A 24,380-nucleotide genomic window follows, 5' to 3' on the forward strand; every position below is an offset into this window, starting at 1 on the left:
ACAAACAAAAAACCCAGTGTTTTGCTTGTAAACAGTCAGTATTCTGCTTTTGTCTAGAAAGACAGCAAATGCCTTTTGTGATGATAACCAGTACAACTGCCTGCAAAATTTGTGAGTGAAGGTATAATACAAGAGTTATGAATTATGTTCAAGCAAACCAGAAAGCGTTAAAAGCACTGCTAGGCACATAATCACTGAGATTTGCAATTTGAAAGACTCAAATACAATGCAACCAGCACAATCAAGGTGATACTTTTTAAGACCGTTCCATTATAATCAGCTGAACAGCAGAGTTTTCACCTTCTTTGCATAGGTAACATGCATTGATGGATTAGTTCCAAAACCGTAACACAAGCTTGGGGGAATATGCACAAAGGATTCGGGTTTCCCTTTTTTCTTGCTTATTTAGGTATCATCAGTGGATCGTTAAATCCTATTAGCATCAGCAATTCTATTACTGTTCTTCCAACAAATATTTAGACCTACTTCACTTACTTGCTTTTCCATCTTCAATTACAAATACACACACCCTGCCAAAATTAGGCAAAGAAAACAAGACATCACATTGTTGTTTTCTGTAAAGAACAGTAATAATTTAAGAGTTCAGTCCTTCAATTAAGTACCTACAGCATTTGTTTGTTCACAAATCACTATATACAGTAGGTCTTTAGGAAGACTGTGGATGGACACCAGGAAAAGCTCTCCAACTAGTCACCCCTACACCTTCCGGGCTGGAAAAACCCTCAGGAACAAAGACAACAACTGCTTCTCCCCAGAAGTAACTGAGAGCAAGTTCAGTTATTTTCTAGGCAATAAAAGGCAAAAGGAATGAAAGACAGCCCAGGAGAGAGAATGAGGAACTGATGAACAAGAACCCACAGCCTGCAGGAGTCTGTGAAAGGGCACAGAGGCCCTTCATGGACACAGTCCCACTTCGTCTGCTCCAAGAGGAAGGGCACACCTCTATTCAGTCTGTCTCACCCCTGCAGTTCTGAACTGTCTCTTTTTAAGGAGTTGCCTTGCTCTAACGTACAGCTACGTTTCAGGTACGGAGCTCTTTGGGGTCCCTCTGCGTGCCCAGTGCAGAAAATGGAAAGGAAGTTCTGTTTCAAGCCTGCCGAACTTGAAGGCTTGCTTCACCGTAACTTCAGTATCTCTTTTTGATTTGGGGCACACAGTCACAGTATCAACTGCTTAGCTGTATGCAATTTACCTGAGAGCCTCCACAGAGTTGCTTCGGCTTCTAGTGAGAGGTCTGTAACCAGCTTGCCAAACAGCGCTTGCATGGGAAGAGAGAATGGCTATTCACTAGGATCAGCAATAATTAAGACACCCTCCAGCTTCCAAAGCAAAAAGCTTACCAAGCCCTAACAGTTGCTCCTTGGCTGCTGTTCCGCTCAGCAACACCTATACAACCATGTTCATCAAAATGAGGGACATCCTACTAAGTGCAAAAAATAAAATCTGACTCTATAAGTTAGGCATTTACTTAATACAATTTATCCTACACAAGTCTAAATTCTAAAGGTCTTTCGAGAAACAGCATTCTAGTAAGCTGTAACGCCACTTTTGCAGGTTTAGCCTACAGGCGGATATTGTTTTTATAGGCTGGTTTTATTTTTTGCTTTGTTACACCTTTTTACAAAATTAGCATTCTTTCCTGATTTTGTTATCACCCTTGCTGGATCAATATGCATTGCCAGAATCAGGCTCTTGTCTTAAACACTGTAGTCTAAAGTCAGCTTAAATACATCGGTTATAGTTCAAGCGAATTTCAAGTCACTCTCAAGGTTGAAGTGAAAGTGAAACTTGTGAATAATCTCTCCTTGATTCACACTGCAACCCCCAAGAAGTTAATAATATAAATATATAAAACAATGACCTGCTTACCTTTGTATGACTTCTAATGGAAGAAAGAATACAGTAATCTTATGCCCTAGTGCAGATTGCGCTAAGCATCAAGGGCTGTATTTAACTTTATTTCCGAAACCATGGGTGCTGGGACAGAGTTGTTTACTTACAATACCTTGAAGACCAACAGTAGCAGCAGACTTCAAGGCAGAACGTAGTTACATGATGGTTGAAGTATGGTGCTATAATATACTAGGAGTACAGCTTTTGTTATGAATTACTAATAGAAGGCCCACTGTTTTTACACTTGAAGCAGTGCACCACAATACAGCTTTATGTATCTTGTCAAATTATATGACATTAACATTGATTTTTAACTCTGAGGACTCATGAATTTTCACCTATAAATCACTGAACTACAAGAATACTGCAGAAGACTATGGTCAGAACATGCAATATGATGATCAGTGGCATAAAGGAAAAGCTTCACACATTTTATTTGTAGTCTTACTATTTTGAGTAGTCCTACAAACATCAGTGCAACTACTGATTAAATACAGTATGTAAGTTTCTCCCAGAGACAGGATATAAAAAGCAAAAGCATTCAAGACTTAAGAAGAAACAAAAAGCTTGGGGCTCCACCTTAGAACAGCCATCCTGTCAATGGGCAGAAACAGACCCTGAGCTGCAATACGGGGAAGCAAGACCTCAACGTTCAACTGAAAACAAAACGAAACCTACGCTGCTAGGAACAGAAAAGTTCTAATAAAACTACCCATGCAGCATTCCCACCTTGAAATTAAACCTATGGCAAGGCCTCCACTTTTACAGTCCATTACTACTCATTATTTAACTATTAGTGATTAATTAGGGGGAGGGGTTATCTCACTTTCTTTACTAGTGCATTCCACCTATACTTTTTCTAAGTATATGATTAGGTTCAAATTAAAAAGAGCTAACCCACCAAACACTTTTCCAAAGTTTTAGATTCAACTTTCTCTGAATGCCGGATGTACTTCCATTAAAATCTTACACCTGTAATAACTAAGGGTTTCTGCATGACTTTTATATTCATGCTGAGTTTGAGTTATTTGAATAAAAGCTAGGTTAACATTTCATCCTAAAGCATTTCAAAACAAATATATATTCATTTTAAGTGAAGAATGATCTGCTGAGACAGCATAGCTGTTTCTTTCTACAATCTTGGTAATTATGTACTTTCTGCTTACTTGTCAAATACCTAAATTTAGATTTCAAGCACTAGTAACAAATGAGCATAACAAAAAGCTGTTTGTTCAACTTGTGGTTTTAATACTTAGAAGTAAAGTATTTGAGAAGATTTTAAAGCATTTTGTTTGCTTTTTTAAAGATTTTAAAGCAGATTAAAAGTTTTGGAGCAATATGTCAAGATGCAGAAAATTTTCTGCAAGTCAGAAGTTTGGGACTATTTTCATCTTAAGAAAAACAGCTAAAAAAATTATATCCTTAGATATAATGCTTAGACTGGCAGCTGCATAGGTTTCCAATACCAGCACCTCATTTCTGGATCAGCCCACATGCTACACTATACTAATGAAAGAAACACCAACTCAAGGATGAGTTTGAAGTTCCCAATGCCACATATGAGAGATTAGAAAGACTAGAAAGGAGAGAACATCCAAGAAACCACAGCACCTGGAAGTCTTGGATCCTCTACAGCTTACCAAAAAGTCTGAACGCTGTTTCTTGAATTAACTGTTTCTAGCTACATATCTACTGGAAATGCTTCTGTAAGCTGCATTATAGTCACCCTCCAATATCTTGCTACCCATGAGAACACAGAACAACAGTCCAAATCTTCAGATTTATTCAAAACCCAACAGAATTTCACTGCATAGGTTAGCTAGTCCTGAACACATTAATGGGAAAAAAAACAAAAATGAAGGAAACCTTCCCACTTCTGGAGATATATAAATCCATCAAGAGTAACTGTTCCCATCTCGAACTGTTGAGTTGTTGGAAGATTTTAAATACCATTTCTGAGGTATATAATCTATTAGACAGCTAAGATTCTGCATTAGGAAAATTAGGAAACCCTTTCAGAACAGTGCATCAGAAATGCAATTATTTTAGTTTTCACAGGTTCTGCATTAATTTCTGTAAAGATAAAGAACTCTAACATTTCTACATAAGAATTAAGCAATACTCTGCTTTGTTAACAATGTTTTAAAGAATCAAGGGCAGATATAATGCTGACATTGCAAATTTGACCCTTTCATTAAGTATACAAGTAATCTCTAGAATTAATTATGCTTTATAAAACTCCTTCCACCCAAATTGATAATATTTAATGCAAGCACAACAGCCAAAAAAGGACATTCTAGTGGACAGCATCCATTTTATTTCATACACATACATTTATATACCCAGAAACACACAAAGCAAATACATGTCTTTAAAAGCATGCTTTTAAAAAACTGAAAATGGAAATATTAGAAGACTCATGGGAAGTGAAACACTTCCTATCCACAAACCAAGGAAAATAAAGACATTACATGATACATAGGGTTCACAATTTTACACACACAAACATTTCCCAGTGTCTGTAATACAGCAATACTTGACTTCAACTGAACAATAATTCAGTTTTGTTGGTTTAAGTGGAAAAATTATGCAGATCAAATTCTTAAGTCAGGCACTAAAACAGGTTTCCTTCATTGAGGAGTATCAGATTAAGGCAACAAAGAATAAACCATGCAACGTACCAGCTCTTTGCTATAGGTCTACTCTACTGCAGGGAACAAAGCAGCCCCGCACTACTCTTCATGGTAGAAAATAACCCTATGAAGTAACTCTGTTTTCTAAGGGACTAGATTTTAATTCAGGGTCAAGAGGCTAGATTATTTTAAGATTTTTATTCTTCTTAAAGTTATACTTTCAGGCTGGTGAATAAACTCCCAGATCATGCTTACAGTGCTTACAACTTAATCCAGAATTGGACCAAAGAGGACAAAGGAAACAGACACATAAAATAACCCATGCTATGCAACACTGGTAAATCACAATTTCTGAGCATGTTCTGAAAAAGTAGATGGACCAAGCAGAAGTCCAGATGACTACAACAGTAAAACAGTCTGTGACAAAGGAATGAATAAATTTAATTGGATTTACCTAAGAAGAAATTGATAAAGAATACAGAAACACTCTTCAAAGCCTTACAATTCACTACAGAGGAGGCAAAAATCACCTAAGTCTATGAAGGACCAAACAAGTATTAGATTCAAACTGCAGAAGATGCAAGTCAAAATTTGACAGAAACCTCCTGATGTAAATGCTGTAAAAGACAACAACTTGCTCTGCCTTTTTGCCATCTCTTTTACTAGTGAAATTAGACATCTGCCCAAAACTACATTAAGCTAGTTGATTCATTCTCTGAACTGGAGATTAGACTGAACACTGCCTAACATTCTTTGTAGCCCTAGTTCTCTCTTAACCCAAGAGAAAGGAAGTGATGGCCATGTATCATCAATTACCTGCAAAAAGAAAGTACAATTTTCCATAGGGAGAGAAACAAGCAAAAAGCAAGAACTCTGAAGCAAGTCAGAGTTCGTAAAAACACAGCACAGATTGCATAAATTATTTACTTTGAAAAAAAAAATGGCAATAAAAAGATATTTGTAAAGGAAGTAATCTTCAAATTACTTCAAGTGATTACTACTGCATGCCTTCTTAGCACAAAACTGAAAGAAATATCAAATGTCACCACAGCAGATCTTCAAAAAGACTTCACAAAAGAGGTTGTTTAATAAATGCTCTACCATCTTCAGTCTTCTGAACAATCTTACCTGTCTAGGCTGATCAGTCACCCTATATAAAAATCACATATAAAAGCATGTTCACAGCCTCCTCTCTGCCACCTTCAATTCTACAGTTCAAAGCTAGCACTGAAGAGATTGTGATGCCCATCTTCAGACTCTTAAGTACATTCAAATACAAGCCAGTGTAACAGTCTTACAACAGGTAAAGCCTTCAACATAGTGAAAATGAGAAGGTGTATTAGTGAAACAAGGATTAAGCGGTGATCTCCTAGACTTTACATCTAACTAAGGTCAGTGAAGAACATTCTGTGGACAACTCCCCATATAACATCCTTACACGTGACAGAAACAAGCCAGGGCTTGTAAGAATACAGTGGGAATTGCACCTACACAAACACTGCTGCACTTGGAATGGTCACCATCCATGAGAGGGTATCTCTTAATGAGGGTGGATCAGCTTTTGCAGTGAAGTGTAACACACCTGAAGAACGGATTTGACTATCCTTGCTCAAGTTTGAGAATATAGCTAAACTTATTTAAGACAGTAAGACATGCAGATTTCCTAAAAAGTTCACCCAGAAGGTATTCATATCTAAAAAAAAAAATCAATTTTCTTAGATGTGAAAAGATGTTAACCATTTCCCCCAAAAAAGAAATCATGACATTTATTTAATTAGTTATCAGAGGATGGGGGGCAAGATAAGAAAACATAGAAATAAAATATGATCCAGAAACTTCATGGTAACGCAGGTCATACAAAAGCAGGCTTGAACACATTAGGTCTTCTAAATGCAATACCATCAGATGGGAAAAGATTGAAAGTGGAATATTTCAAGGTTTATATATCAATATTATCACTGGTGGACCTTCAATCCAAAGGAAACACGGGAAGCAGAGTTTACTTTCAGTTTTCTCTCCTAATTATTTTCCCCTCTCTGGGATTCAACCCTTCTCTGAAGATTTACTCACCTCTTCCTCATTTTTCTCTTTCACCTTCTATCCCAGAGTGCTAAGAAATGGAGAACAAATGTGATGTTGAAAACAAGGCCCACTTTTTCAGGCTCTAGGGATTATATGCCTGTAGCACATAGCTGGGGAAAAGAGTGTTTTTCAATTGGAAGGAATGAACATTCACCACAGAGCTCCCTCTAAACCAGTTTCTTTTTAGTTCCTTCCTGTGATGGCATTAGACAACTGTTGCAAAGCTGGTCCTAGTGAAAACTTTGGTTCTGGGTCCTGCATCAAGAGGCACAAACAACGTAGAGGCTATTCACACACATGCAGCAGACCTTGAATTCTGGCAAACTCTAAAAATTGCCATGCTGTCCAAGATTCAGATTACAAAAGGATTAATTCCATACAGAAGGCTGCACGCAAACCTCAATTTCGCTGCAGAAGGGGGCAGAAACTCAGCATGAGACTATGAACTCTGGCTCCTCCAAAATATTATCAAATGCTCTCACTTCAGCTGCCAGTTTCCCACATTCATGAAAAACCCATTTGAGAACAGGCTAGAGCAGCAGTCCTTCACAGGTGATTATCAAAGTCACCTGCTTTGAAGACCTAATATGGCTGTCACATCCCTAGCAGGTACTGGACTGCTGAGGTCCCATCATAAAAGCATCAGTAGATTCCGAGTATTAACACTTTATCTGTCAGAGGAGACAGGAAAATAAGAAACAAAGTGCTCTTTTTAGTCTTTTCATTGCACCCAGAGGTCTAGTTCTCTCCATTAACTGTGTATCTAAGACCAAGCTGAGACATTAGATAGCACACTACTTTAAGACTCAAAAGCATGAAAGTCCCACCTATTGCACATCTGAGGAGGAACTCCATTCAGAATTCATAAAAACAAGGTCAGAAGCATGTCACCTATCCCTGTGAAACTACTACTATTTCTTTTCTCTATGGCAAAATAAAGACAGACAGGAAGGCGGGAGCGATGGACCATATCTACTCTTTCCTCTTGAGCTTCCAGAATACTTTTTAGCTCCTGTACAGGCAAGCAAAATAAAAAAGCAAAGCACAAGGATGGATAAATCTTCAAAAAAAATTTGCAAAAAGATCAAGACGTCAGAGCAGACTGAGCAAAGGCTATAATTATTAACTTGCTGCTGCTGAAGCTAGGAAAACAGAACTAAAGAAGGATCAATTAGTTTTACTGGTTATACACCATTTCAGGATCATGGCCTACATATTAAAAGGCAAACAAGCTATGCTTGTACAGCCCCAATAAATGTGGCAACAAAAAAAAACAACCAAACAACCACCAACCACCACAACCCACAAACAACCAAAACAACCCCAACTCCAAAAGCATTCCTACTCCCCAACAGAAATAAAGACATTTTCAGCATACTGTTATGTATTTATCACACCAATCACTAAAAATACCAATCCCACAAAAAAGCATATAGAGTTTGTTTGGTAGAAGCCAGGACTTTGTAAAACTCAATGAAGACAATGAAGCAAAGGGGAAAAGAACACACACAACATAACTGGAGATGCTGACTCTCGCTGATGCTCACTCACTACCGCAGGCTGCCTCCAACCAAGCTGTACATTGAAACTGTATTCCCTTGTCTGACCTACCATGTTGTGCTACAGATAACCACCACGGCTTGTACAGCTGTTGCAACATGGATAACCAGCAAACAGCCAAATGTAAGAATCCAGCTCACACTAACCTTAGGTATTCAGCCTGGCGCTGGATGTCTCAGACCTAAGCTTCAGCCCAAGTTCCATCGCTGCTCTCTAAGGCTACTTCCACCAACACCTACAATTTTTTCACTGAAGTGCCCTGTTTCAAGGACATGCTTTCACTTAGCATATATGACCAGCACAGAGGTTGATTTCTGTGCAAGTATTCTATAAATAAGAAAACTCAAGAAACTCTGAAGTTACAAAAATGTGAAGCTTCAAGAATTAAGGACAAGAAAGTATTTTTAGATTCTACTGAATATAATAAATGTATCACTTTTTTGAAGTCTGAACAATTAGGTTTTGTTAAACTACTGCCAGAAAACCAGATGAAATGAAGTCTGCAAGTAAGCTTTCCCACAAAACTTCTTTCCTTCACTCCAATACCCATTACAAGTTGCATCCTTGCAGTCTAAGGGGAAGCACAGAGGTGCTCGAGTCTTCTCAATCTAAATTAAGTTCATAGATGAGAATTTAGTTGTACACCCACTGACTCATACTCTGCATTTCACTGCTAATTATGACCCAAACTAGCAAAGTGACATACTAATTGGGTTTCAGTTGAACTTCCCAACAGTCATGTGACAGCATACAGATGAATTACCAGAGCTGAAGTACAGAAACAGTCGAGCTTAATAAACCATTTCTGATTTATGCAATTCAGCTAACAACCGATTCAAGCACTCTCTGACTGCCAGGCCAACTGCAGCATTTACTTTCTGTTCTGAAGGAAAATTTCAGGATACCATTCACTAATGAGAACACACAAGATCATATTCTGTTGTCTAAATGACCAGTCCAAATCCCATTCACAAAGGTCTAGGCTTCAACTTAAGTAATTAAAAATTAAATAACTACTCTTCAGTTTATATACAGAAAAAATATACCCATCTCCATTTATTTCCAAAAATCTCTGAAAGAGTCAACTTGCTTATGTCATATGTGTATTAATTACTATGGCCATATAGATGAATACCACTGATGTCAAGAGAAAGTTCACATTTTCAGGTAAATGCAGGTTAAGGACAAAATGTCAGACAGCTGTCATTATTAGCACAACTGGATAGCTCAACATGGACAAAATCACTACATGTATTATTACACCAGCTCTACAGTAATGTAATAAATAACATCGTAATAATATGTATTAAGTTACAATATAGAACTTGTAAACTTCATTGCCTGTTTCAAGTAAATGGCCCTCCAGATTGAAACTGACTGAGCTGGAAAGAACCTTAGCTTACTACTGAACTAGAACAGATACACAAAGGGAATTAACAGATGCACAATACACTGCAGATCTATCAAAGTCTCAGCCAAACTGCAATCATTAATTTTAACTAAAAGCCACAGCCTTCTTATCTTAGAAAAGACTCAAGGGAAGACATATGTCTCTGTCAAGAGACATGGATTATCAGGCAACCAACTTGTAAAAGCTATAAACCAGTACCACATATTATACAAAACAACCTAAATTGAAATAAAAGCAAGATATTTTTAAAATAAGCATCCCTGATCTAAAACTAATGTTTAACTGATTACCACTCAGTTCTAATGAAATAACTGAGTATTTTAAAGCATTTCTAAAGAGAAAGGACAGTAATCAAAAGGATCTATAACATTTAAAATGCAGAGCAGGTCAAGCAATTACCCACAGGCTGTATTATTTTTTTAGACACACAGTCTTTCCTTGGGGCAATTTGGGAGCAGGCTGAAAGTCAGATGAATCATTTTAGCACTGAAGCTCTGTCTTGCCTGCATCACCGGCACTCCTCACAGTACACGACAGGCAAAGAGCCAAAAACGTTCTTAGGAGAAGCCATGTTCAGGTGCCTGATACTAGAGCTATCCACGCAACCCTAAGACTCCCTCTCTAACCAAGCACAAGGAGCCTCTAAAAGAAAGTGGCTCTTCCGAGTACATCAGCTCCTCTTCCACCAGCGCTCCTGAGACCCAAGCAGAGAAGAGGCTGGGCGCAGGAGAGGCACGCATACCCCATGGCCTGTCAGCCCAGCCCTCACTGCAGAGGGGCTCTAGGGCTGGAGATCCTGGACAAAACACATTCAGTGTTTTGTTCTGGTAAGTCTCAAAATTTTAAAACAAGTTTGATTTTTTTAAAATGTAGACGAGACTTAAAACACCAAGCCAAGGAAACTTTATTCTCCATCTGTTACAATAAACTGACCAGAAAAGAGTTTTGCTCCTCTGAGCTTATAACCACCTTTTCCTCCCATAAAAGGTGAAGACACATTTTACACTGAGGATTACAATTAGATATTCCAAATTTTTAACAGCTCTCATAGCTTTGACAACCTCCTCCCTAACCCTTACGGTAAACTTCCACAATTCTCACAAACTGTTCCAGAAAAAATAAAAATCTCCTCTTTATCCTTTAGTCCCTGTCAACATGCCAAAGGAAAAGTTATTCCAAATCTCCAACCTAAATAAAATTTACATTTATGAGCAAAGACTCACACAGTTAGTATCAATTACATAAAAATACTTCTAATAACCACACAGTCCAGCTTCCCTTGTCTCAGTGAGGTGAAATGTATTAAGACTACTAAAACACTATTACAATATGCCTCTGATGATTGACAAACCACTCTGCAATAAAGAAGATTTGAGTATTCCTCTATGCCACTGCTAGTTACCAGGGTTTTAATGGATTTATCCAGTCCATAAAATTAAGAAAAGCATAAACAAGGACTAAAAGAAGTAGCAGTTAAAATGTAAGGGTTTTTTTCTTTAGCAAAAAGTAGCTTTGTAACTTTTTAACTTTGCCTCTTTCTCTATTCACACATTCTTAAACCTAATTCTGAAAAATATCAACTAAAATTTGCACAAATGTACTATTTTAGCCATTAAGTCAGTGAAAGTATTTACAATACTGTGTTACTTTACGTTGACTACAAATTAATGTGCCAATTATTTTTTTTTATATATATAATTGTACACACACACACACACAGGGTAAGAGTAGCCTCCTTCCCAAGCAAAGACAATAATTTAAACAGGGCAAAGAAACATTTAAGAGACACATTCACATAGAAAGGTTCAGAGGGAAAAAGTGTCAGTATAATAGTCTCTTATAACACACAAATCATCAGAAAAAGAAGAATCTCAGAGACACAGCTCTAACCCATCCTTTCAACCCACCATTCCAGGAAGAAAAATTGCATTTATCTGACTCCAGGAACACACACAAAATCATAAATGTATTTTTAAGCAAGCAGCTGCCTGCAAAATACTTTAGCAATTTGGGGGAAAAGGTGGCTTTTCAAAAGCACTAATATATTAAGGATAACAGGCATCAAGAAAAGCTGCTTTAATACAGTAACTACAGAGTTAGATAAAACAATTCCGAAACTAATACTATCATATATTGTTTTGGGCCATGGGGAACCGGAGAAATACTACTCATTCTCCTCAGATCAGTGCTGTGAAGATCAATGACTGCTGGTGAAACACAAGAGTATAATATGAAGTGTTCTTCATAAATGCATGTACTGAGTCTGGCTGGGACGGAATCAGGTTTCCTGACAGAAACCCATAAGGTGCTGTGCACTGGATTTGTAACTGAAAGCATTGATGACACACCTGTGTTCTGGTTATTGCTGAACAGTACTTGCATAGAAATGGCATGAGAAAGCAGGAAGGCTTTCTCTCTTTCTCCTGCACTCAACCACTACCCTAGGTTTGGGGGTGGGTAAGAGGCTGGAAGGCTGCAGGACAGCCATTACACTGAGACCGGCTGGGCATCAGTCTGCTCGTGGGAAGTAGCGAGTGAGTGCTTTGCATCACTTGTTTCTGTTCCTCTCGCCTTGCTTATTAAATGGTCCTTATCTTGACCTACAAGTTTTCTCACTCATGCCCTTCCTGTTCTCTCCCCCATGCCAACTGGGGGTGGGAGGAGGGCAGCGAGCACGGCGTGGGTGCTTAGCTGCCGTGACAGCATCAGCCTGCCAGAACGCTAGGCATCTACTACACAGCAATCTCATCTTAAAGTTATTCCACAGTTTTTTCTGTGTTTTTTAAAATTAAGACTTTCACATGGGACTGTGCAACAACTTAATAAAAAGCCAGGTACAGCATCTACTGCTGCTGTCTTCGCAAACATCAAATTAACTTGCAAATCAGACTGCTTCAACACAATTTATTGTCTCTACCACCTTGTTACTTCTTGGTGCTCACCTATGTTACTTCATTATTAGCTCTATCATTTTTTCAGCTACTTCAGTCAACCTGACTTAACTCTAACATCCTCCTCTTCCTTTGCTTTGGAAGACGAGCTGTGTATTTTCCTACTTCCACAATCCTGGGGCCACCACCACTGGTTATTTCCATAAATACCGTAAGCAACAGCTGTGCTACACCAGGCCACTGGTATCTGCAGAAGGAAGTATTCAGCTACCCACAACACAAAGCACTGGCTTACTGGCACCCACTGAGCCAAGAGGATCTAGACTATTTCAGCTTATCTAAAATTTGTATCAGGGACAGGGGAAAGTTGTGATTTCCTTTAAGTGGCTGGATAAAATTTATCTTCTTCTGAAGATCAAAGCAAAGATTAACTCAGCAGTCTTTATCATAATGTACTTAGTTTATGGTAATTGGGGAGAGTTCTGAAGTGTAGTGATTATTTGATTAAGCTATCACAGCACCTTTTTCTCTGCTTTTCTGTTCCATGACTTTTCACCTTTGCTGTTATTTGTACTGCAACCCAATACATATGTCCTTGCCTCAAGTTTTCATGTGATTTTTTTTAGTGAACAGTATTTCTGGAATTCCTAACAGTGCTGTACTTCTCTCATCTTTTGCCTGCATCAGAATTTCTCTTGCTGAAATTATTGGATCATCTTATATTCCTTATATCTTAGGAGAGACTCTATCTACCTATTTCCTTAGCTTGTAAAAGTTACGCTACTTTAAAATCACTAGCTGTCATTTCTTTCATTCTCGAGGGAAAAGAATGCTATCAATTCATGGTAATTTTCATCAAATTTTAATTGTTTCAGATTTTCAAGCACCTCCCTATTAATCCAAATCTAGCCTAAAGCAGGCGCTTCAACAATTTCTACCAGTTTCTGGAAAAGTATCCCAAACATCTTTTTATCCCTCCAGAAAGTAGTTTTGCAAGCCCTCAATTTCTGTCAAACTGTACCCTCTGTCACTTCCGTTATTTGCTAAAAAAAACAACCAAACAAACAAAACCAACCAAAAAATCCTAGCACTGTTTACTGCTTCATGCAGATGAGGCATTTTTGTCCTCTATTTCACCAAAAGACATTCAGCTGTTTGCTTCAACACTGTATAGGCTTCAAAATAAACCCAAAAAACTGAGTATGCACAGATGTGTGCATGCAGTGAAACATCATCTCCCTTTCCGAGCACCTGAGAGGATTGTAGCAGCACCTTCGGTCAGTCCAAAGACAAACAGAACATAGACTAAGAAATTTTATGCCATTTAGGGAAACAAAACACAATCAGTTCCATCAGTTGGAGGATGCTCACTTGCAGACTACTAGTCTACACTTACAGGAAAGTGGCCAGTCAAATCACCTACTGAAGGTAGAATTTCCAATGCTTAGACATTCTAAGAGCCAAAAAAATCCCAAAACCAAACTTACTGCCTCAGTGAACCAGTTGGATCATCCACAGCAATTTATGGAATTTGTACTGTAACTATACCAAAATATTGAATTCAGAATACATAAAGTCTCGAATAGTCATAGAAATGAAGTGTTCCTTTATTGCATAATCAAAACAGTTAAAAAATTAAACCAAAACTAACATTTTTCTTGAACTTAGCAAAACTCCACCAATGAAGATTTAACAAATCGTGTAAATTTTGAAAGAAAAACCTTTTCTGAAAAAGTGACTACTGAACAAGCACATTTTCCTCCTGAAACAGCCTCCAAAAGTGACTGATACAGATAAGTCTGTAAATGAAATGCATCATGATCTAGCATTACACAGTACTTACACACATACATATCTCTATCATATCACAGTTCAACAGTGACTACTGAACAAAGTTATCCAACCACAATGACGCTTCCAGACCTTCACAACAATCAATATTAGGCCTTATGAAACCCTTGAATATTCTATACAGTATTGGAATATCACTGCCTGCTAGAGACTGGCAGAGTTGTAAATAGTAAGGTTATAAATAGCAACAGCTACATCAAACAAAGGCTTCCAGCTACTTGCTGTGGTACAGCCCAAAGACGACCCTTTTTTATACCATGAAACACAAACTTTATCCATGCTCAGATCCAGAGAATGAAGGACTGAATACAGAAAAGCAATAAGCCCAAAATAATTCAAGAACAAAACCAGACAGACAATCCAGCTTGCACATCCAGTTTTCACTTTGACAAAAGGCTGGCCTTTCAAGGTAAAAACAAAACAGCAGTAAAATGATCCTATTTCAATGCTAGGCAAAACTCCTATTGGGATTCTATTTAAAGCTCTAACAGACATATTTGAAGAACAACATTGAAAATCCTGGAAAAGCAAAAAAAAAAAATAATTCCATGGTATTTTCATAAGGCTTGAAATAACTCATTTAACAAATCTATTTAACTTTACAAAACCAAGACATAATACTCCATCACAATGTACAAATACCTCATAGTGAAAATATTCCAGGCATCAAAGGATCCCAACCTAACAACAAAAGCTATTAACAAAATTGCTGGTTGGAAGCTGAAGCCAGTCAGATGGAAATAAAAGACAGTAACATCTGACTAGCGTTCATCTTTCTGATCCGATCCAGTGGTTAGCATATCAACGGTTAACATTCATGTGAAGAAGAAATTTTTTTTGAAGATGCATTTAAACCAAGCGTAAAGGTTTTAAGGTCAGTGCACAAACAGCAGTAGAAAAAACACAGCTGGATGCAATAAATGGCAGGTAATTATTTAATGGTATCTTTTAGCCCTACATTTGTTAAGTGTCTCAGACGCACAGCCTCTCCACTAGCGTTGTTAAAAAAAAAAGGAAACTTCTAATACCTTTTTGAGTAAAAAAATCTAATAGTCTTCTTCCGTCAGAAGATTAATTATTATGTCTGGAGACAGGTTGCTTTCACTCTCTAACTTTCCTAGCCCCACATCTTGCTGTTCAAATTGTATCTGCTAGCTACCTGGCTTATCTTCAGTTCAAGTGCTGATGCATGCCTGCTGCCAACAAGACAACATGCAGCGTAAACACTTGCAGAAACCTGATCTAATACCGCACGTACAACTGACAGCAATGAACAGCAATGTCAATACCTGGTTTACTCTTTATATCCATTTAGCAAGAGGCCTGCACTTTTCCTCAAGGCAGGTTAAGTTTAATAGGTACCACATGAACTAAACAATTTCATACCAAAAACTGTATGTAAAAATGAGGAGGATCCACTGCTCATCTTTCCTCCAGATATGCCCCAGGACACAACAGTTCCCACACTGCATGCACTCACTGTGATTATCTGCTGCATGCTCAGCTGTTCACAGTACAGTGAAATTACCAAATTACAACCTTTGTGATATTTTCCAATGCCAGTAGCTGTAGCAGTTGCCACAGGTATTTTGATTATAACCTACGAAATCAGGATCGCCTAAGCCACATTCCACAACAAGAATTCACTATGATTCACTATCCTAAGTATATACATGCTTAAAGGTCTTTTCCAACCTAAATGACTATGATTCTGTGACTTTTTTTTTTTGTCCAAACTCACTAGTAACTATGTGGTACATGAACACTAACATGACAAATAAGGAAGGGTAAGTGCATTAAGTTTTACCTATATTTAAAAAGGGTTAATGAAAAGCAAAGTTTAACCTCATAGGTACAAAATTAATCCAAAACACTTGGTTTCAGACTTAAAATAGAAAAGGCTCGAATATAGCTGAGTACAACTGACCAAGATAGCTTTAGTAGTAAAAAAGCTCCAAAGCACAGAGTACATGTCTTTTATGAAACAAACCTCAGACTCACAAAGGTCTCAGGCACTGAGCAATAGCTGAGCAATAGCAATAAGAGCATTACATGCGTACAGTATACTGGCATACATTCACAATATAGCACTAGCACAACTTCAAATTACTCTTTCATGCATGATCAAAGGATTACACAATTTATATTTCATCTGTGTCCTTATTTGTGCTTAATTTTATATGTAACCTTTTCAGTACAACCATTCATTTCATGAAATGTTTGTTAGTATCTTTACTGTCAGCTGAGGCACCCCAACACGATGCAAACCAAGAAGTTGCATGGAGCTTGCTCGCTCAGGCACAGTTCAGCATTAGTACAGCTGTAAGGGTTTTGGCTCACCTACCCCTTATCAAGCCAGGCTGAGCTCATTCTGCCCACACTACAAATCTCTTCTGTGTCTTTTTTTGAAATGCTAGGGCACTCCTACACATAGAAACTCTACTCTCCTCAAACAGACTTGTCTGATGGGTTATTTAACTTCCCCAGGCATACGTGACCGATTGGTTACCTATGTACGTACTTGCTGATGAGTATCATTTGGTGTTTCGGATTAACCCATCATCCTGTAAGGTCTACCTTAGAGCCAACGCAAATCTAAACTGAGATGCTGTATGAATATGGATTTCCAGTACGAGCATTTTTTTTCCCCTCAGTCTAGCCCTCAAAGCGTACAAAGACTCACATACCTGAATGTTAAACCACATGTGTACTTATAATAACTAAAATATCTTTTCTGAAATGAACTTATATCAGACTGGGTCATTAAGGAACACCTGCACTTGGAAATCTACCAAATTAACTTCCAGAGTAACTACCTAGTTTGGAAGTACACTGCTGAATGCAGTTGGTGGTGGTTTTGTTTTTTTCCAGACCAGAATAATTATGGAGGCCTTCATAAACCTGGATTGACATGCTAGCATTAAACAAGGTCAAAACTTGTTTATATTAAGACACACTTACAGAAGGCCATTCTTTTGTAAAGGATTGAGATTGCACAAGAATCTTGTGAAACATACTTTGTAAGAAACTGAATAAACAGTATTCAAGAAGAATGTGCCAACAGACAACAAACACAAGGAAAAAACAGCACAGAATCTGAGCACGCATACTTTGACACAGAGGTCCCAAGCCCATGACACAGTAACCTCTCACACAGTTGCAACTGCTATGAAGATAGCCACAAGCTGGATTAGAAAGTACATCACGTATAGCAGTACATAGTATGTAGACACAAATAGGACTCAGCTGTAAAAAACAACTGACAATTACTGCTTTAAGTATTTTTATTTCACAGGTTCTTAATACTACTGAGTTAGCTTACACAGCCAAACTGTCTTTTACAGTGGTTTAATCAACTGAATTAAGCTACTTGAGAAAGTTTTAAAATAAACATCAATTTATATCACTGGAAAGGGACAGACTTTGCAGCCCTACTACACACACAATATTCCATACAACCCACAGTTACTTAGCAATAAAAAAGGAGTCTAAGCTGCACATCAATGTACATTGCCACCAGCTGTGTTCGAAGAGACTCTTCAGCCCCACAAAAAATAGTTTCTCTCCCCTCACCAGGATTTTGCAGACAAATTTAGAAGCCCATTAAGTTTAAACCAACATAATCAATACAAAAAAAGACATAAAGACATATTAAAGTAGTTTCAGTGTTGTCAGAAACAAAGTAAAAAATCCTTCTCCAAATAAATTTGAATTCCAGTAAGTGCAAATACCTCTTTTTTAAAAATAGAATAAACATGTGTACCTCGGACAAGAAAATCAGACTACCATGAGAAGGTTATTCACGCATTTCCTTTGGGCTTATTATTCTTTAACATTTTTTGAAAGTTTAGTCATGTTTTTGTAACACAAGTGTTACGTTTATGTAGCTCAACAAAAATGCTTTTTAAGCAAGACATTAAGTAGCTTCCATAACCTGACTACAAGAGTGTCTTCTTCCCATCAAACACTCACACTATGTAAACACAACTGAACTGCACCTTGAGTATCATGCTCCCTACGCTTGGTGTTATTTGCTCTCTTGAATACTCGGTGCCCTGTGCCACCATCAAATTCTTTTTTGGGTAATTCAGGTGCAAGTACTGTAGCTCCCTGACACAGTGCATATTGCCCAGGCCTTCCATGCCTCAGGTGGTAAAACTCTTGCACCAGCATCTTAGGATTTGTTTCCAATTTCTCCTCTAAGCCTCTGACGTCTCAAAAAAACCCTGAAACTACCCAAAGCCATCAACACCTTGGATCACACAAGTAACTACATCGGTTTTAATTTGATTAAACTGCCATAATCTTCCTACTTGAGGCTTCCGAAGTAAATACAGGCACTAAAGAGAAAGTGGAGATGTTAAGTGTCCCGTAAGGCTTAACATCGAGCTGAATTTTACCAAGGCTGATGTGACATACACCTACTAATCTTAGAAACTCCTGGTGACCTTAGAAGCCTAAACCACAGGCATTTTTTTCTTCAGAGGTTTTAAACATCAACAACTATGTAGCTTCCTATCAGTCCTCAGTCCTAAGCCATAAATACACTTAAATATATAGCCTATGCACACACAAGATTCCATAGACGCATCCAGTGACAACAGACTGGAATACATCCAGAGAACAGAGCTGGCCAGGCTGTAACATACCATTCTTACTCTGTTCATTTCCACTTACATAAACCAGGCTTAAAACCATAGTAAGACTACTTCTTCCTGGAGAACCATGAGACACTTTTCAAACCATAAAGTAATACAGATACTACAATATTAAAAAAAAAAAAGCATTACTGAAAGGCTGCCAGACAAGAGATGTCTAAAAGCAAGTAGTAATGCAGGGACAACTTAGAACACCCAAGTCATCAAAGCAAGGACTGAAGTCTTTACACCTGTCTAATTGCAACTGAAAAGCCTCAGAAACATTAATACTTCCCCAGCAACAATTTACAAACACAAATTTCAAACAGACAATGGTGAAATGACTTCTTCAGTGACAGGGCTACAATAAAGATATTCTAAGGTTTTGGACATTGCTCTTGCCAGTACAGAAAGACACAACATAAGGAGCACAAGCACCAGAAAGGAAGACATTGGGAAATGAAAACAAACTGACATGAGCAGGGACCTGAGAAGGAAAGCATGGGTTCTTGTCAGGGTCTCCTTTTAATACAACACAGGACAAGGAATGATTTTTTTTTTTTTTTTTTTTTTTTAAGTGGAAGAAAATCCTGTCTCACCAAGATGTGGTAGCAAGCCCAGCACTGGCTCTTTATACTTAACAGCATTCTTTCACTAATACTATTACCATAAATCTACAACTGTTTCCACTTTTAACCACTTCCTGGGTTAACACCACTGGGTCTTTTCTGTCTTCTTGCACCTTTAGCCTAATAGTGGAATGAAGGCACACTCTATTAAGCTTCATGGTGTTACATGCAGCCTTTATATTTACCAGCCACATTCATAGGATAATAAAATCTAAACAACTCTTGTGTCAGCAAGCAGGAGCCAATAACCTCTGGTACTAATAAAAGAAGTTTGTGCTTATCTAGATCAAAATGTCAGTTTTCTAACAGCAACACAAGTTGCTCCTGGGTTTCCATCCAGTGCTTCTGAAACAAAGCATGCTGTTTATTCATCAGCAATGCTTCCTAAAGCACACGAACAGGTCTTCTACACAAGAACTGTCAGAGTTCATGCCTGTGGTTTAAGTAAGCCAATCTCTGCATGGCTGATTAAAATTCTCACATTCAAGATTGGTAATTGACTGTCTCCTTCGGTCACTAAACTCGCAATATTCCAGGACAAAACCCCCTATTTTGACCTTCTTCCCCACGGAACTCGCTGTCTGGGAGCAGTGCAAGGAAGGAGAGGCAGCCTGCCCCGCCGGCCCCCGCCCCAGGACGCCGAGGCAGGCGGCGGCGCGCAGCTGGCTGTCACCGCAGGAGCCCGCCCGGCGCACGACGGCCCCGCCAGCCCGCGGGCCCCGGCGGCGAGGGAGCCCGGGCCGGGCCGGCCCCGCGGCGGCAGCGCGCACCGCCCGCCGCCCCCCGCCGCGACTGCGCACCCAGCGCCCGCGGGCGGGCGGGCCCCGCCGCCCAGCTGCCAGGCGAGGAACCGAGGCCTAGGCGCCGGCCGCCGCCGCTCCCCCGCCCGGGCGGGCCCTCGCCGCTCCTGCGCGGCGGGGGAGCCGGGGTGACCCCCACCCCTCTCACCCCGCCGCGGCGGCGGGGAGGGGCGGGGGGGGGGGGGGCGGCGGGGAGGGGCGGGGGGGGGGGGGGCGGGGAGGGGCGGGGGGGGGGGGGGGGCGGGGAGGGGCGGGGGGGGGGGGGGGGGCGGCCCCACCACTCACCGAAGTCGAGGAACTGCTTGATAGAGAGAGGCGAGGGGGAGAAGCGGGAGTAGTACTCGATCTGCTTGGGGATGGGGCTCTTCAGCAGCGCCCCGCACAGCCGCATGGCGCGGCGCGGCCGGCTCCTCCTCGCCGCTCGGCTCCGCTCCCCTCCCCGGCGGCGGCGGCACTAGGGCGCTGGGCCGGCGGCGCAGGCACCCGCGCTCATGCCAGGGACGCGCCCAGCGCGGCGGCGCCCGTCGCCCTCTGCAGCCCGGCCCGGCCCGGCGCGGCGGGAGGGGCGAGCGGAGGAAGCCGCCCCGCCGCTGCCCACCCCGCGCGCGCGCGCGCGCTCCCGCCCGGCCTGGCGCACGCGCACGCCCCCGGCGAGAGGGGCGGGGCGGGGAGGGGCGGGGCGGGCGCGAGTGCCTGGCGCGAGTGCCTGGCGCGTGTCGCCCGTGCTCTATCCACTCCCAACGGCCGGGGCGCCCTCACGCGCAGGCGTATCGGCGCGAGGGGCGGGGCTGGGCCCGGCGGCGGGGGCGGGGCCGGGGGCGCGCCCGGCCGAGCAGAAGGGTCGGAGTGCCATCCCCACATGGCGGAGTGTCGCCGGCACCCTCTGGGCACAGCCCGTTCCCACCCTGCGGCATCCCTCCAGCTGCGGGCGTTGGGCTGGCCTGTAGAACTGACCAGTTAATGCCTCAGCCAGCCCGTGAAATGCTGCATGCGCGGTTGGCTTCAACCTGAAATTCAGCCTTAATGGCAGCCGCATTGAACGGGTTTTGCGGCTTATGCATGACTGGCAGAAGAAGGGCTCTGCGTTACAAAGCAAGTTTTAAGCGATGGAGAGCACAAGGCTGAGAGGCAGAAGGCTCCGCCATACAGCAGCACGAGGCCTAGCGTGGCCTTAGAGAGGGCCCTAGTGAATCTCCTACGGCCTGTACTCCCTGTGAAGGCAATCCTATGGCCATCAGGTTTCAACTCTTGATAATACAATTTCCTGAGAAGTCCATTTTTACCTGAGAAAGCACCTGAATACAATTAAAATTAATTGTGGTTGCTAAAATCAAAAGTGAAGCCGGGTATTTGAAAGCTAAAACGTACCACTGAATGAAACCACACTCTGTCTTGACCTGCTTTGCTACGATGTCATTTAGGTACATTTATGCCAAATGCATCTGAGGACAAATAACTGGTCACAAATTCCGTCATTTTTTCTCCAATGGGTTCAATATAAACTTCAGCACGTACAAGATATTACTCTAATTTTATAACTGACACAAGAGATACAGATGCTCGCAGTTACCAAAAGTCTCTCTCCATCCTTCTTGTCATGATTGTCCCTATAGAATTTGAGATTGAGAAATCCTGACCTAATGTACAAAATAACTTGTAATAGCTGGAAAACGTTTTAAAATCACTTCAATTGCAGGTTATAGAAATGACCGCCTTGAAGAGATGTGTCATGTAATCAAGACTTCAAAATGAAACATCTTTTGTAATTCTGAGGCTTTTTTGGCAGATGAGGAAAAGTCTTTTAAAACTTTTGTTATATACTCTTCAGGATTTGATTTTGATTTATCTATAGCGTAACTCTGAAATGAGTTTTGGAATTATCTGGCAGAAAATAATACCATTTAGTGTTAAAGACAGAACAGTGTTTCCACAAATTAAGATGAAGTTAGCAACTTCAAAGGATCATACACTGTCAAAATTTAAGCCACTTGGTTTTATATAGCTTTCACATTTTTAAGTAATCCTAGTGTGATTTCACTTCAGCCTCAAAAAACAGCAAGACAATAGTTAACTACTGTGTTGTCTTTCTAAACGCAATACCTATTTTGCAATATAAACGGTGTCACAACATCACTTTCTTGGGAATTTTTTAAACCTACATTAACCAGCCCCTGTGAAAATTGGAATTGTTTTGTCTGTGCAGATACAAACTAAAACCATAATGAAGATGTGGGCAAAGCCACTGGAAAACAGAGCTGTGGTCTTCTCATCAAATAGACTCAATAGCTTCTCTTGACACAGGAGGAACTGATGACATAACCAATAGATCAAATTCTCTGAAAACTGTTCATACACACATTTAAGACGAATATGAATCCCAGTCTCACCCAACAACTCTGCCTAATCTTGTGCATAAGAACTTGCTTGGGAGAACATGAAATGCACTTAGGTAAATCTATGGTTGTTTTACCAATGCAAGACAACAACCAGTATACACCTAACTTAGTTTTTGAACAGTCTGCCTAAATAAAGAAGTTAGTGGATAAACCATGATAAACAGAAACTCACTGAGATCCCTAAGTTTAAAGTGTAAGCTGAGTTTTGCTAAGAGCAGGTGTTTTGGAACATTTGGATTTCTCATACCTCATACCTGCCTCTTTTATGTGTTTCAGCACACATCTGGTGCAGAAATGCTTCCTGCAGCTCATTCTGTGAGTGCCTCCCTGAATTTTTGTTTATATGGTAAAGAGCCTCTACAGGTGTGCAGGGAAGAAAGGATTTACCTCTTAGGAGAAGTTAATTTTAACATTGATAACACAGATAACACTGCTGAATTTCTTGGGTGCTTCGCATTTCCCTTTTATCGAGGGTATTATTTTCATATTTTCCAGTTAAATTCAAAGCTGGAATAACTAGAAGTAGGCTGGGAGTCAAAGATGCCCCGGTTTTACATGGCCCTTTAGTAGCCAGAACATATTCTTCTGCATTCAGTTAAAAAATCTGGGCATGCAGGCAATCAGAAACCTCAGCACCTATAAGAAAATTGGGGTCTTGGTGTGGACACTTGCCAGAAGCCTATGCTGAGAACGAGATGGCTGTGGTGTCCCGGCCCCGAGGGCACCACCCAGCCCCACTGCCCTTTCCTGCCCCCCCCAGGGAGTCCTGAGGGAGCCCCAGCCTTCGCAGGACCCTGACACAGCAGATCAGTTTTTGTTGGGTCATCACTGTGAAAATGGACATGGACAATTTAATCTGAGTAGCCAATCTTGCCTTAAATATTTTTCTTGCTTTTCTGTATTGGAGCCAGTGTAGAATGAATGCCTCTGACTCCCAAACCACAGAAACTTTGCGAGGGAAAATTAGCAATACCAGGTTTTGCTGCCGAGTGGTTCCCTAAAACAGGGCATGTGACCTAGAGCATATTTACATAACCAAAAGCTTTTTGGTGTTTCCAACCCTCGAGAAGTTTTACGTGCTGACTGCTTCCCACTGAATTCAGTTCTAGCATTTAAAAAGGCCTCCCCTAATTTTGTGTTTTGGCTATGATGGGGGAGGGGTAGGTGGGGAAGGGGGTTACATCCTAATGGCAGAGCGTACATGGAAGAGCCTTTGCTGCTCTGTGTATGGGACTAGTCTTTATATGTTAATTCAGCAAAGCCACAGGGATAAATATGGAACATTTATATGAGTAGTAGTCAGAAAATTAAGTTACCGGAAGGGAAAGGTCTCCCTAAGTTTGAGTTTTCTTAGGGCTTAGTTACAATTAGAGATTCACCTGCAGAAATTTGTAGCAAAACTTCTGGGCAATTTAGAAGACACATTTTTGGTACGTTTTCAGATCTTGTTCTTTCTGGACCTTTATATTGCATGCACTTCTGTTTTCAGGGATGAAAGCTTTTGCATTTAATGTTTCATCCAATTAAGATTTATTCGCAGTGAAAATTTCAGATTGTTAAAACACCAGACCCATAA

General features: G+C 40.4%; 1 protein-coding gene across 2 annotated transcripts in view; it reads right to left on the reverse strand.

Annotated features, from left to right (window-relative positions):
* Window positions 1-21,000, reverse strand: part of PDK3 (pyruvate dehydrogenase kinase 3) — a 56,436-nt gene extending 35,436 nt beyond the window's left edge. The window contains exon 1 of one of the 2 annotated variants that reach the window (XM_056327032.1): window positions 20,694-21,000. In XM_056327032.1, coding sequence (XP_056183007.1) covers window positions 20,694-20,799 — 106 coding nt within the window. In that variant the 5' untranslated portion in view covers window positions 20,800-21,000. The remainder of the gene's footprint in view (window positions 1-20,693) is intronic. The other variant, XM_056327030.1, reaches the window with a different exon arrangement.
* Window positions 21,001-24,380: the final 3,380 nt, after the last annotated feature.

The sequence above is a fragment of the Falco biarmicus genome, chromosome 2 (genome assembly GCF_023638135.1).
Source record: "Falco biarmicus isolate bFalBia1 chromosome 2, bFalBia1.pri, whole genome shotgun sequence".
Classification (NCBI taxonomy): domain Eukaryota; kingdom Metazoa; phylum Chordata; class Aves; order Falconiformes; family Falconidae; genus Falco; species Falco biarmicus.